We start from the raw sequence: 15,769 nt of genomic DNA, 5'->3' as shown, positions 1-15,769 counted from the left end.
TTCAGCCACGACTCAGTGAAACGTAAGATATTACAGTTTTTAATGTCCCGTTCGTAGGATAGTCTTGAAGGGAGCTCATCCAGTTTATTCTCCAATGATTTCATGTTGGCCAATAGGACGGATGGAAGAGGTGGGTTACCCACTCGCCGACAAATTCTCACAAGGCACCCAGAACTGCGTCCCCTGTATCGCCGTCTTCTCTTCCTGTGAATGACGGGGATTTGGGCCTGGTCGGGAATCTGGAGTAAATCCTTCGTGTCCGACTCGTTAATGAAAATATCTTTGTCCAGTTTGAGGTGAGTAATCGCTGTTCTGATACCCAGAAGCTCTTTTCGGTCATAAGAAATGGTGGCAGAAACATTATGTACACAATAAACACACACAGTAGCACAATTGGTTAGGAGCCTGTAAAACAGCAGCCATCTCCTCCGGCGCCATTCTTCCGGGACACGGATCTGGACACACATTTGTTTTACAATCCTTGTGGGGACCAAACAATTGATTCCTATTCAAAATCCCATTTTCCCTAACCCATAACCCAACCCTGAACTTAACCCTAACCCTAAATATAACCCTTACCTAACCTTAATTGTAACCCTAGCCCTAATTGTAACCCTAACCCCTAAGTCTAAAATAGCGTTTATCCTGGTGGGGACCGGATAAAAGTCCCCACTTGTTTGAATTTTCCTTGTGAGGACTTCTGGTCCCTACAAGGATAGTAAAACCAAACACACACACCAGACTGACCGTAGTATAGAGCTGGGTGGCTCTCCTCACACTGTTGTGCAGCTCTGCTATAGCCTGTCTACAGATTTCCACAGTGACAGCGGGATCTGTGGTAGAAAACATACATTCTGGTGTCTCATAATCATTGAGGGGCTGAGAGTAGTAAACACAAACAAAAACATGCTACAGTACAACACACACACACACACACCCACACACACACACACACACATAATGGGTAGGTACAGAGCTAATACAACACACCCAAAAGGTAACATGTTATGGATGCATTGGTATATGCTTTTAGTCTGTGAAAAATGTGAGTTAGTAAATTCGAGACAAACAGCACATACAAATAGGCAAAAGGAAGGTTTGAAAGCTGAAGGCATTAAGCTGACTCACCATTCAGGCAGCAGTGTTGACAGTAGGAAGGGACAGAAATAGATGGACAAACAGGCCAGAAAGCGCACAGACACTTTTGATGAAGAGAAGGATGAAGCGGAGGTAGAGAGATGGAGTGATGGAGAGGAAGAGTGGCGGTGAGGATGATAGAGGAGCGTCTGCGTTGATTCAGACCTGGCTGGGGGTCAGAGGTCAAGGCGTTGGCCTGGACCGACACTAGAAGGGGCTCTCTGCACACCGCCTCCTCCAAATTTGGAGCACTGAGAATGGAAAGGAAAGGTTTCACGAGGAAACTTTGAGTGTTTGGAATGTATTGTTGTATTAGGGGGCTCCGTCTCAAACGACACCTTAGTCACCAAATATTTTAATACTTTGTTTTCTAGCCAAACATACTGCACTATGAAGAAACGGGTGCCATTTGAGTGTATCCTAAGTAAATAGACTACAGTTTACCTCTCTGAGTGCTTTATAGGAAGTGAGGTAGGTGAGACGGACACCAGCTGGACGTTACCCAGAAGCCCTTGCATCTGGGCCGTAGTCAGGGAGAGGCGTTTACCGAAGGCTGCAAAGACAGACAGCCCCAGGTTGATTAGTATCAATGCCTTACATTAAATTTACTAAACATTCCTTTAATCAACACTTTTCAGTATCTATAACATAATCAATACAATATGTAAAAAATATCTAATTTCATACTTGCATTGTAATGATGTCCTCTAATAACCTTGAAACTTTACAAAAATAATTCTGGCTTACTTTGGTGTTGTTTCCCGAGGGCAAGGTCTCTCGTCGGGGAAACAGTCCAATCAGGTTGAGGTTTGGTCTCCGGGCAGAGGCTGCACCGAGGGCTGAGTGACTGTTTGCTGGGCAGGGGAATGCGGGAGGGCTGGGTGCTCAGGGGCAACGCCAAGCTGGGATTGGGCGAGACTGTCGCACATGGAGGAGAAGGGGAGGGGCCAGGGAGAGGACAGGGAGAAGGGGAAGAGAGAGAAGAGGAGCGGGAACAGAGAGAGTGGGAAGAGGGGAAACAAGGAGAGGAGGAAGTGAGGCGGGGTGGTTCAGCCTCCAGTAGCCCACAAAAAGGCTTCCTGCTCTTGGGGCTGTTAGGTGTGTTTCTACTCCCTCCACTACCATCCTCCAGGCCTTGTGGTGTTAGGGAAGCATGGCAGGACAGTAAGCCCAGATGGAAGCCCTCTGCCAGGGATGCAGAGTGGCTGGTCTTGGCCATGGAGCTGGTGGTGGGACTCATGTAGTCGCAGGGGGATCTGAGCTTGGGGATTTCCGAGGGCAGGCAGGAGACAAGGGGGGGGGGAGGAGAGGTAGAGGAGGGAGAAGGGAGGCAGAAGTGGGCTTTGGAAGGGTGTGTATCGAAGGGGAGGTGCTGGGGGCGAGGGCACATCTCTCCTCTACCACTGGAGGGGTTTAGGGAGCGGGGGACTATGGGGGGTGGGGGCAGGTCCAGGGTCATGGGAAGGGTCATGAGACAGTAGAGAGGATAGAAGAAAAAAAAGAATGCTGCTTACTGTCAATTAGACAACCAATGTAATGTAAACTATTTTTTTAAATGTCACATGTATATAGGTAGACAGGTGTTTACTGACAAGCCATCAAACTTGTTTTGAGATCATGTGGCTTGTGCTGTACTCCCCCTCTGAGGTTAGATTATTAATATGTACAGTATTATAATGTATGTGCTGTACTGTGTGCTGTACTGAACATCAGTGGCACTGAGCAACTCACCCTCTGTGGCCAGGTTCTGTACAGACTGGGTCTTCTGTAGTCCAGCTGCTCTGTCCAGCAGGGTTGGAGCTCTGGCCAGAGGGCTTGACATCCTCCACAGATGAGCCCCAAGAGGCCTCTTCTTCTGGGGATGGGAACGCAGCACGGTGCCCCTTTCTGGAGCACACACCTCCAGTCTGACACAGGGAGGGAAGCTTCATCAATCAATCAATCAATCAATCAATCAATCAATCAATCAAATCACATTTTTCACAAATATATGATAAAATAATATTTTTACTTGCAAATATTTCTCACAAATGACTTAGTCCCCCCCTCTCTAAAGCTACTCACTTTGTCCCCTCCTGCCCTCTCGCAGGGGTCATGGGCCTCTCCCCGTCTTCGTGGCCCTTCCCCTGGCCCCCCTCCATCAGTGGCCTCACTTTGGACACCAAGGGCCCCTGCTCCCTCTCATGGGCATTGGAAAACAGAGGGGTTCTCCTGCAGAGAGGACATCACCTGGTTACAGTGTACAGTCCTGTACTAGACAGGGTGAAAGCAACTCTAGACAATTAAAAAAAAGTTTTGTTGGTGTTGCGTACATGTGAAAGTATAAATGGGCTTCCATATGCATGTGTGTAAAAGTCTTTAGGATCCCTGGTAGGGATCACAGACTTAGGAGATTTTTGTTCTATGATCTAAATCAGTTAATATACCTTTTTGAGCATTTAGAAGCATTTATGGAATCAAAACAAGCACTTAAAGGTTTCCTAATTCATGAAGGTGATGTTGACTGACTGATATTACCGTATAAAATCAACGCAGACCTCATTTTCGCCTTTTATCCCAAAACCCCATTCTTTCCCCATTCATTTACCCCATAGGAATGGCCAACGAACCAGAGGTAGAAAATGCTAACTCATTTAGTTTTTTTTTTATGACTACAAGCTAGCGAGCTCTATTACCTGTTGTAGGAGCCTCTGGCCAGGAATCGCGCTGACATACTGATGCTGGGAGCTCTGCTGCGCTCTTCTGGGGAGGCTGATAATTACAGTCAAATCATTGTAATGTGTACCTGTACAACAGTTTATGGGTGGAATGTCACCTTCATGTGCAAAGTTGGAATGTGTCCTCTCTTACCCATATTGCTGGGCTCAGCCAGTGTTTCAAAGTGGTGTCTGAGGAAGGCCTGATGGTGACTGTCTTCTAGAGGGTCAGAGACTTTCCTCATCGCCTCATCCATACTAGACACTTCCATCTTCCTCTCCTCCTCCTCTTCCTCCTCCTCCAGGTCAGAACTGTCCTCATCTGAGCTTAGAGGCTCTGCTGTGCCCTCAGAGTCTGGGAGGAGAAGTCAAAGGATGTATGTTATGTTATGTTATGTTATGTTATGTTATGTTATGTTATGTTATGTTATGTTATGTTATGTTATGTTATGTTATGTTATGTTATGTTATGTTATGTTATGTTATGTTATGTATGTATTCTTACCACCATGATCCGGGTCAGGAGTAAGCTCTCTACTCCCATAGCCCACAGAACAGGCACTGTCTGGGCTCTGGCTGTCCTGGCACTCCGGCCCACGGTTCCCCCTACTCAGGCTGCAGGGCGACTCCTTCACCAGGTAATCACTGAGAGAGGGGGGGATAGGGGAGAAAGAAGGAATGAACAGTGAGAAGACAAAAAGAAGAGAGAGACAGAAAGTTGATAGATAAAGAGAAACATGAAAGGAAAAATTGAAGGTCGAAGTGGTGTGTGTGTGTGTGTCTAAACATAGTGTACCTGCCCCGTCGTCTGGCAGCGTAATCGCTACCCTCGGGGTACAGCACACGTCCATCAGACCCCTGGGAGCCCAGGTCAGAGTCAGGGTTGGGGTTAGGGGTCAGCCAGGCAGCATAGTGACGTCTCTTAACCCGCTCCTCCAAGTCCTGCTTATACCACAGAACAGAGGAGAATTAGGGTTGGAGAAAACCAAATTCAAGTCCATCTACGTAGCTGTCTATAATCTTTTACTAATCTATTAGCTATCGGTCAGGGATGGGCAACTTTGATGGGGGTGGGGGGCAACCAAATATCTGCCTGCCTACCCACGTCCATACCCCCCCAACCCCCACATTGCGAGCAAAACATTTTAGTGGCCCCACTCTTGACAGATATTCTACACATTTTGCCATGGGGCGGAGAGAAGATTTAAAAAATGTCTAACTAATTTACTGAAATTCTACTCATTTTGCCATGGGGTGGAGAGGAAAACGAGCTGTTTTACAGCTAACTTCCTGCAATTCTACACATTTTACCATAGGGTGGAGAGAAATGTTTGCAGTTTTTAATATGATATCTGAGCAAAAATGGAGGAAAACTAAACTTCCGGAGGACCTATCATCCTTTTACTCCCTCCTCTCTACCTTCTCTTCCTTTGTATCCCCTGCTAAAGCCACTTTAAATGTCAAGCGTCTGCTTCTAACTCTTTTCCACCTTCTCCTCCCTCCTTAATCTTCCACCCCCTCCCTCTCTGTGGAAGACTTTGTTAACCACACTGAAAAAAAGGTTGAAGATATCCACTACTCATTCACTAAGCCTATTGAGTCCACTGGTCTCACACAGAGAACTACCCTAAGGCTGGACCTCTTTCTCCCCTCTCTATCCAGTCGACTTGTGAGGTCTGGCTGCCCAACAACCTGCAGGCTCGAACCCATTCCCTACTCCGTTCTCCAGACCATCTCTGGAGACCTTCTCCCATTCTTCACTTCCCTCATCAACTCATCCCTGACCACTGGCTGCATCACCTCTGACTTCAAAATGGCCCGAGTTACTCCCCTCCTCAAGAAACCAACACATTTAACGTCAAAAACCATAGACCTGTATACCTTCTTTCTTGTCTTTCCAAAACACTTGAGGGTTCTGTCTCTGATCAACTTCATCGTTGTCTCTCTCAGAACGATCTTCTTGACCCTAACCAGTAAGGCTTCAAGACCGGTCACTCAACCGAGACTGCTCTTCTCTGTGTCACGTAGGCTCTCCACACTGCCAAAACTGACTCTCTCTCCTCATCCTCCTAGATCTAGTCGCTGCCTTTGACACCGTGAACCATCAGATCCTCTCCACCCTCTCAGGGCTGGGCGTCTCAGGCTCCGCACACACTTGGATTGCATCCTACCTGGCAGGTCGCTCCTACCAGGTGATGTGGAGAGGATCTGTGTCTGCACCAGGTACTCTCACTACTGGTGTCCCCCCGGGCTCAGTTCTAGGCCCTCTCCTCTTGTCTCGATTCACCAAGGCATATCCTGACATGGTCCCTCCTATCATTGCTATGTGGATGACACTCAACTACTTTTCTCCTTCCCCCTTATGACACCCAGGTGGCAACATGCATCTCTGCGTGCCTGGCAAATATCTCAACTTGGATGGAGACCCACCACCTCAAGCTAAACCTCGACAAGACGGAACTGCTCTTCCTCCTGGGGGAGGATGGCCTGCTCAAAGACCTCTCCATCATGGTTGACAACTCCACAGTGTCCCCCTCCCAGAGTGCAAAGAACCCTGGTGTGACCCTGGACAACACCCTGTCGTCTTCTGAAAACATCAAAGCAGTGATCCACTCCTGCAGGTTCATGCTCTATAACATCCGTAGAGTATGACCCTACCTCACACAGGAAGCGGCACAGGTCCTAATCCAGGCACTTGTCATCTCCCGTCTGGACTACCGCAACTCGCTGTTGGCTATGCTCAAACCCTACACCCCAACCCAAGCACTCATTCTGCCACCTCAGGTCTCTTGGCCCTCCCACTCTTGGCCACCTCCAAACTCTTCTCTATCCTGGCACCCCAATGGTGGAACCAGCTTACCCTTGAAGCTAGGACAGCAGAGTCCCTGCCCATCTTCTGAAAACATCAAAAACTCTACCTCTTCAAACAGCACCCCCCCCCCAAAGAAAAATAAACAAAAATAAACATTTACCAGCATTTACACCCCCCCCCCCCAGCTCTGACTGTACTGACTGCTACGTTATCAAGGAAAAATGTACTTTCTATGCTCTGGATAAGAGCGTCTGCTAAATTACGTAAATGTAAATCTGAGTGAGACTGCATAACAAAATCAGACCATGATAAAAAAATAGCTGGCCATGAAACTAACTTTTGCTGACATGGGCTAATTGACTATCAGTGACTAACAACAAGAGAAAAACTGCTGATGCATGACCAAATTTCAAAATTGCACCTTGTTTATTTTACTATTCTAACTCGCAACAGTAAGTTCAAAACCTGGAATGAGTCCATCAGAGGGTCTGCCAGTTGTGGCGTGCCAGTTGCCCATCCCTGCTACAGATAACCACTATAACCCCCTCGCTCTCTTTCTCCCCCCCCCCATCTCACTCTCTCCCAGTCTCTCCCCCTCTCTACTTACCGAGGCCCCTTGCAGGCTGGAGGTGCTCCCTGCGTCGCTCGCTTTGAGACGGGAGGCAGGGCCTTTCTTGTGAGAGGAGCCGGTGATGGAGAAGGCCTCTAGCTGTCTCAGGTCCAGCATAGACTTGACCATGAGTTCCAGAGAACCCATACGACAGGACCAGCGACGCCGGGGCCGACTGGAGGGCTCAGGGGCCAGAGGGCTGTCTAGGGCCTGGAGAGGAGAGTGGAGGGAGGTGGAAGACAGAAAGAGAGAGCGAGCGAGCGGAAGGAAGGAAGGAAGGTACACTCCACTATGTATTTATTTGGTCAGTGAAGCTGTCACTGAATGTTGAATTTGGCTCTGTACTCCAGCATTTTGGATTCTAGATCAGATTTCTTTGAGGGTATATTCATACATATCCATTTTACCGTTTAGAAATGAATGCACTTTATGCATCTAGTCCCACCATTTGAAGTTGTCATAAGTATTTGAACAAAAATAAAATGTCAAAAGTTTAGTATTTGGTCCCATAATCCAAGCACACACACAGTTGAAGTTGGAAGTTTACATACACTTAGGTTGGAGTCATTAAAACTAGGTTTTCAACCACTCCACAAATTTCTTGTTAACAAACTATGGTTTTGGCAAGTGGGTTAGGACATCTACTTTGTGCATGATACAAGTAATTTTTCTAACAATTGTTTACAGACAGATTATTTCACTTATAATTCACTGTATCACAATTCCAGGGGGTCAGACGTTTACATACACTAAGTTGACTGCCTTTAAACAGCTTGGAAAATTCCAGAAAATGGTGTCATGGCTTTAGAAGCTTCTGATAGGATAATTGACATCATTTGAGTCAATTGGAGGTGTACCTGTGGATGTATTTCAAGGCCTACCTTCAAACTCAGTGCCTCTTTGCTTGACATCATTGGAAAATGATAGAATAATTTGTATGTTTAAGATAATGACTAAAGTATTCCACCCTGAAACCATATAATTGTATGAAATGTGTTAAGAGTCATAATTCAATAATGTGTGTGACTAGGCCATTGTGTTAATATTTCACAATATGAGCTGGGTATAGTTGAGACATTCAAGGACAACTGAACTGTCGACTTGTGATAACGTTGAAACTAATAACTGGAAAGAGGCCTCCCCACCCTAGGGAGGAGAAAAACTGTTAGAAATGGCTAGGCTTGCAGAAGATGATGAAACATGTTGCAGAAGTGTGATAAACAATGTATGTGAACTTTGGAAAAATACAGCCCACCTAAAGAGAGGTGGAGTTTCTACTGATGTGAGTTCATTTGTGTGTGTGTGTGTTCTCCTTTTGAAGTCAGAGCACTCTCTGAATAAAGTATTGATCCATTGCAGAATCTGAGACTTAGTTTAATTCTTTATTAACCGGAGATTTACGACCTCTGGGAAATAGACAAAGCATGAGTGAAAGTTGAGTTCAACCATTGAGATAGCAAAATTCTCGTGACAGAAATCAAAATAAAAGAAACAGTACGCAAGTATAAACACCATGCGACCACGCAGCCGTCATACCGCTCAGGAAGGAGACGCATTCTGTCTCCTAGAGATGAATGTACTTTGGTGCGAAAAGTGCAAATCAATCCCAGAAATATGGCAAAGGACCTTGTGAAGATGCTGGAGGAAACAGGTACAAAAGTATCTATATCCACAGTAAAACGAGTCCTATATCGACATAACCTGAAAGGCCACTCAGCAAGGAAGAAGCCACTGCTCCAAAACCGGCATAAAAAAGCCAGACTATGGTATGCAACTGCATATGGGGAAAAATACCGTACTTTAAAAAAATGTCTTCTGGTCTGATGAAACAAAAATAGAACTGTTTGGCCATAATGACCATCGTTATGTTTGGAGGAAAAAGGGGGAGGCTTGCAAGGCGAATAACACCATTCCAACAGTGAAGCATGGGGGTAGCAGCATCATGTTGTGGGGTGCTTGCTGCAGGAGGGACTGGTGCACTTCACAAAATAGATGGCATCATGAGGATGGAAAATCATGTGGATATATTGAAGCAACATCTCAAGACATCAGTCAGGAAGTTAAAGCTTGGTCGCAAGTGGGTCTTCCAAATGGACAATGACCCCAAGCATACTTCCAAAGTTGCGGCAAAATGGCTTAAGGACAACAAAGTCAAGGTATTGGAGTGGCCATCACAAAGCCCTGACCTCAATCCTATAGCAAATTTGTGGGCAGAACTGAAAAAGCAAGCAAGGAGGCCTATAAACCTGACTCAGTTACACCAGCTCTGTCAGGAGGAATGGGACAAATTGACAACTTATTGTGAGAAGCTTGTGGAAGGCTACCCGAAACATTTGACCCAAGTTTAAATTGTTTAAGGCAATGCTCCCAAATACTAATTGAGTGTATGTGAACTTCTCACTCACTGGGAATGTGATGAAATAAATAAAAGCTGAAATAAATCACTCTACTATTATTCTGACATTTCACATTCTTAAAATAAAGTGGTGATCCTAACTGACTTAAGACAGGGAATCTTTACTAGGATTAAATGTCAGGAATTCTGAAAAACTGAGTTTAAATGTATTTTGCTAAGTTGTATGTAAACTTCCGACTTCAACTGTAACTACATGATGCTTGTGACTCTACAAACTTATTGGATGCAGTTTGTTTTGGTTGTGTTTTGATTATGTTGTGCCCAACAGAAACGAATGGTAAATAATGTATTGTGTCATTTTGAAATAACCTTATTGTAAATAAGAATAGAACACTTCAACATTCATGTGGATGCTACCATAATTACAGATAATCATGAATGAATCGTGAATAATGATGATTGCGAAAGATTACAGATGCACAAAGATCATGCCCCCAAAATATGCTAACGTCTCATCATTACCAATAACAGTCGAGGTTAGCATTTTTTGGGGGGGTATGATATTTATACCTCTGTAACTTTCTCACTCATCATTATTCACGATTCATTGATGATTATCCGTAATCATGGAAGCGTTCACATTCAATTAATGTAGAAGTTTTTATTTTTTATTTACTATGTAACTCCAAAATGACACAATACATTATTTACCATTCATTTCTATTGGGCACAACATAATCCAAAACACAACCAAAACAAACTGAAAATGCATCCAACAAGTTTGTAGAGTCACAAGCTTGATGTAGTCATTGTGTGCTAGGAATATGGGACCAAATACTCAATGTTGACTAAATGTAATACACGACAAGTGAATTTTTCCAAATATTCATGACACCTTCAAATGGGGGGACTACCCAGCTAACACATTTGGTTCGTTGGAATTTGTGGGAACGTACGTTTTTGGTTTTTCATTAGTTCTGGGAATTAAGTTTCCTGATCGGTGAAACTGAACGTTTTTTAAACATTCTGAGTTGGAAGTAAAGAAAAATGTACTATGGTTCCTTAGAAGTTTTCCTGGGAGGTTTTATTAACACTCTGAGAACAGAAATTATAGGTTATTTGGAGGTTTATGAATAACTTCCTCAAAACTTCCACTGAATGTTTCAATAAGATTTTTAATAACATTGTTAGCTTGTTTTGGGCTAACATTTTTTTAAACTCCAAACACATGGAAATTATATTCCTTAATCATCCATAAAAAATTATGTTATGTGACACTGCATTAGTCAAATTCAAACCTATAATCTTCTGTTCTCTATCCATAAAATTAGTCCACTGCACCACCAGGATGGAGCTAGCATGCCATGTTTTTTGAACTCATACAAAGCTGATCATCTATTCAAACCCCATTTAAAAGGAAACAAGCCCTTATTAAGATCAGGTGTGGCCAATTAGTGGGCGTGGCCAAAACACCTGCACATACTTAACAAGATAGAGGATAGGGAGTGTTTTGTTGATGCTGAGAACGGAATGTATATGTTTTTACACAACGGGTGGGTCTAATCCTGAATGCTGATTGGTTAAAACTGCATTCTAGCCAGTGTCTATTACACAAGTTACCACCAGCTAAATCTATGATGTTAAAATGCCTATTTACACTGTTCCATCTGACTGCGCAATCCACTGTCTCATCAGCCCAGCCAGGCAAGTTATAAACTTGATCTCCACTATAAAAAGCATCTAGACATTAGCACACAGAGATTTGTATAAACCTTGCTGTCTGTCTCTCCAACATTTGCAATATTGTTTCAATATTGAAATTCGATCTTGAGCTGTCCCATAGTAATGAACGAGTCGGTACGAGAGACAGGCAGGGAGCGTTTCTCAGCCAGTCGAACTCATGAATCAGCTTGCATAATTTATGGATATATATACAAAGAAATGTCAATTGAAAAAAGGTAAAACTAAACAAAGTGCAGCTACTGTAGTTTGCGGTCTTTCCAGATTCCGTTTGAAGTGATTATGTTAGCTGTGTTATTGGCTAGCTCCTCTGAACCAATGTCCTGATGACTGAGCACATTTTCTATGCCAGGTGAAATCACGCCTCATTAGCTCATTGTTATGGATGTATCCAAATAAATGTCACTAGAAAACAGCTTAACCTGTTAGGGCTAGGGGGCAGTATTGACACGGCTGGATAAAAAACGTACCCGATTTAATCTGGTTACTACTCCTGCCCAGTAACTAGAATATGCATATAATTATTGGCTTTGGATAGAAAACACTCCAAAGTTTCTAAAACTGTTTGAATGGTGTCTGTGAGTATAACAGAACTCAAATGGCAGGTCAAAACCTGAGAAGATTCTGTACAGGAAGTACCCTGTCTGACCATTTCTTGGCCTTCTTTGCCATCTCTATCCATTACAAAGGATCTCTGCTGTTACGTGACACTTCCTACGGCTGCCATAGGCTCTCAGAAGGCGGCAAAAAGCTGAATCGTGGCTTTGCAGGCTCTGGCTGAAAAAAAGTAGCGCGTTTGGGTAGTGGCTGGTTACAGTACTGTGAGACTCAGGCTCGTGCCCGCGTCGACCGAAAGCTTTGTTTTCTTTCCTCTGTTTACCTAAACGGAGATTCCCGGTCGGAATATTATCGCTTTTTTACGAGAAAAATGGCATAAAAATGGATTTTAAACAGCGGTTGACATGCTTCGAAGTACGGTAATGGAATATTTTGAATTTTTTGTCACGAATTGCGCCATGCTCGTAACCCAGATTTACCATTTCGGATAGTGTCTGGAACGCACAAACAAAACGCCGCTATTTGGATATAACGATGGATTATTTTGGACCAAACCAACATTTGTTATTGAAGTAGCAGTCCTGGGAGTGCATTCTGACGAAGACAACAAAGGTAATCAAACTTTTGTAATAGTAAATCTGACTTTGGTCAGGGCTAAACTTGGTCGGTGTCCAAATGGCTAGTCGTGATGGCTGGGCTATCTACTGAGAATATTGCAAAATGTGCTTTCACCGAAAAGCTATTTTAAAATCGGACACCTCGATTGCACAAAGGAGTTCTGTATCTATAATTCTTAAAATAATTGTTATGTTTTTTGTGAACGTTTATCGTGAGTAATTTAGTAAATTGTTAGTAAATTCCCCGGAAGTTTGCGGGGGTATGCTAGTTCTGAACGTCACATGCTAATGTAAAAAGCTGTTTTTTGATATAAATATGAACTTGATTGAACAAAACATGCATGTATTGTATAACATAATGTCCTAGGATTGTCATCTGATGAAGATCAAAGGTTAGTGCTGCATTTAGCTGTCTTCTGGGTTTATGTGACATTATATGCTAGCTTGAAAAATGGGTGTCTGATTATTTCTGGCTGGGTACTCTGCTGACATAATCTAATGTTTTGTTTTCGTTGTAAAGCCTTTTTGAAATCGGACAGTGTGGTTAGATTAACGAGAGTCTTGTCTTTAAAATGCTGTAAAATAGTCATATGTTTGAGAAACTGAAGTAATAGGATTTTTAAGGTTTTCAAAATCGCGCCACAGGCTTCGCTAACATTTTACTAAATTACTCACGATAAACGTTCACAAAAAGCATAACAATTATTTTAAGAATTATAGATACAGACCTCTATGCACTCGATATGTCCGATTTTAAAATAGCTTTTTGGTGAAAGCACATTTTGCAATATTCTAAGTACATAGCCCAGGCATCACGGGCTAGCTATTTAGACACCCGGCAAGTTTAGCACTCACCATAATCATATTTACTATTATAAAAGTTTGATTACCTTTTGTTGTCTTCGTCAGAATGCACTCCCAGGACTGCTACTTCAATAACAAATGTTGGTTTGGTCCAAAATAATCCATCGTTATATCCGAATAGCGGCGTTGTGTTCGTGCGTCCCAGACACTATCTGAAATGGTAAATCAGGGTCGCGCGCATGGCGCAATTCGTGACAAAAAAATCTAAATATTCCATTACCGTACTTCGAGGCATGTCAACCGCTGTTTAAAATCCATTTTTATGCCATTTTTCTCGTAAAAAGCGATAATATTCCGACCGGGAATGTCCATTTAGCTAAACTGAGGAAAGTAAACAAAGCTTTCGGTCGACGCGGGCACGCGCCTGAGTCTCACAGTACTGTAACCAGCCACTACCCAAACGCGCTACTTTGTTTCAGCCAGAGCCTGCAAAGCCACGATTCAGCTTTTTGCCGCCTTCTGAGACCCTATGGCAGCCGTAGGAAGTGTCACGGGACAGCTAAGATCCTCACTCTTCAATAAACAGAGACAAGAAGAACGACACCTTGTCAGACAGGCCACTTCCTGCCTGAAACCTTGTCATGTTTTTGCCTGCCAAATGAGTTCTGTTATACTCACAGACACCATTCAAACAGTTTTAGAAACTTTAGGGTGTTTTCTATCCATATGTAATAAGTATATGCATATTCTAGTTACTGGGTAGGAGTGGTAACCAGATTAAATCGGGTACGTTTTTTATCCAGCCGTGTCAATACTGCCCCCTATCCTAAACAGGTTAAAGTAATGACATACCAAGAAAATTATGTTTTTTGTCAAGTTCCTTAAATGTGCTGAGAATGTTCCAAAGCCAAGGAACTACCCTGCACCATTCCCAGAAAGTTGTGGGAAGGTTGTATGAAAAATAACCATAGTTCAACCACGCGCTCACCAAGCTCTAAGAAACATATGGTTCTCAGAACATTATGTGCTAGCTGGGTAGGAACATATTTGTTTTATAGTTTAGAAATAAAAACACTATGTATGAAAGTGTGCTCAAATAAAATTACATTCTGGACTGTTGCCTCAATTTGAATTATAAAACAATTGATCTCAAATGCTGGAGTATAGAGCCAAAATAAGGAAATTAGTGTCACTGTCCAAATAAATATGTAGGGAGTGTAGGAAAGAGAGTAGCATGACCAGCAGAGGGCAGAATGGAGCAACCTCCGTGTGTGTGTGTAACTACAACAGTTCAACAAACCTTAGATTCCCAGTCCTGTCCTTCATCCGAGGCACCTATAATAGACAAGAATGCAGTATTTAATGTAGAGCCACTATAGGTAGAAGTTGCCCAAATGTTACATCCAGATGTGACGACTCTGTTCTGTACCTGCGTCGTCGTCATGGCTACTCCCTGAGGAGGTGTTACTGTTTACTGTGATCTGTTCCAGGTCACAGGGATCGTCCCTCTCCTCTGGCTCCTCCACCTCACGGTCACTCTCTGATGACATCAGACCAAGATCCGGTGCACTGTACACCTCACGGCTATACCACACACAACAACAACGAGACAGTAGGATTGGGCGATATGGCCAAAATATAATATCATTATATTTTAATATTTTGGGATGGTATGACGGTATTTGATGTTTTTGAATAACAAAAGTAAAAAATGTGCTTCATGAGTAGTGTGTGACACTAGTATGGCAACACATACATTAAGAAATTTCAAGAAATGTTAATGGCGCATTCTTCATTCTGATTCAGTCAACATTCTTTTAGCATTTTCATCAATGTATGCATTTCCTGCACTCATTTGAGATCATTTCCACCCTTCCACGTAGGGCTGCATGATATGGACAAAACATATAGGCCTTATTTTTTGACCAAATATTGCAATTACGATTTGACTTGCGATTTAGATCAAAACACTTGGGTGAGCTGTTGGAATCATGGGAATATAATGACTATTCTAATTCTATAGATAGAATATAATAGTGGGCACTTTGAGTACAGTTTTATTTGACATGACAACAAATAAAAAAAGCCAGGGCGGAGTTATTGTGACAGGGTAGGAACCAAAGTGTTGGCCAGTGCTTCCTAATCTTTTAGCAACTGTCACGTATACGCCATCTCCGGCCTCTAGGTAAGCATCAGGGAGTGTTTTGTTTTTTGTGTAAATAACGTCGGGTCCGGGAGCCACTACAGGCCAGGCTCCCCTGCCTCCGCCAGCTAGTCAGGCTCTCATGCCTCCGCCAGATCGCCAGGCTCCCATGTGCTCGTCAGGCTCCCCCTGCCTCAGCCGGTCTGTCAGGTTCCCATGCCCCAGCCAGCTCGACAGGTTCTCGCGCCTCACCCAGCGTGACAGGTTCCCGCGCCTTAGCGGGGGTGACCAGTCCG

The 15,769-nt window shown here is 43.6% G+C and overlaps 1 protein-coding gene across 3 annotated transcripts in view; it reads right to left on the bottom strand.

Moving 5' to 3' along the window:
• Positions 1-15,769, bottom strand: part of LOC106571562 (mitogen-activated protein kinase-binding protein 1) — a 48,083-nt gene that overhangs the window by 7,863 nt on the left and 24,451 nt on the right. The window contains exons 19-31 of one of the 3 annotated variants that reach the window (XM_045695869.1): positions 14,760-14,914; positions 14,631-14,665; positions 7,253-7,465; positions 4,630-4,775; positions 4,339-4,478; positions 3,988-4,188; positions 3,813-3,888; positions 3,202-3,348; positions 2,869-3,044; positions 1,885-2,055; positions 1,582-1,690; positions 1,129-1,388; positions 748-833 (exon numbers count right to left, since the gene is read on the bottom strand). In XM_045695869.1, coding sequence (XP_045551825.1) covers positions 748-833; positions 1,129-1,388; positions 1,582-1,690; positions 1,885-2,055; positions 2,869-3,044; positions 3,202-3,348; positions 3,813-3,888; positions 3,988-4,188; positions 4,339-4,478; positions 4,630-4,775; positions 7,253-7,465; positions 14,631-14,665; positions 14,760-14,914 — 1,915 coding nt within the window. Of the gene's footprint in view, positions 1-747; positions 834-1,128; positions 1,389-1,581; positions 1,691-1,884; positions 2,566-2,868; positions 3,045-3,201; positions 3,349-3,812; positions 3,889-3,987; positions 4,189-4,338; positions 4,479-4,629; positions 4,776-7,252; positions 7,466-14,630; positions 14,666-14,759; positions 14,915-15,769 lie in introns of all 3 variants that reach the window. The other 2 variants (XM_014144748.2, XM_045695868.1) reach the window with 2 other exon arrangements.

Source organism: Salmo salar, chromosome ssa15 (genome assembly GCF_905237065.1).
Source record: "Salmo salar chromosome ssa15, Ssal_v3.1, whole genome shotgun sequence".
NCBI lineage: Eukaryota > Metazoa > Chordata > Actinopteri > Salmoniformes > Salmonidae > Salmo > Salmo salar.
Note: the sequence above shows the minus strand (reverse complement) of the source record. Positions and strands in the feature narration are given on the sequence as shown.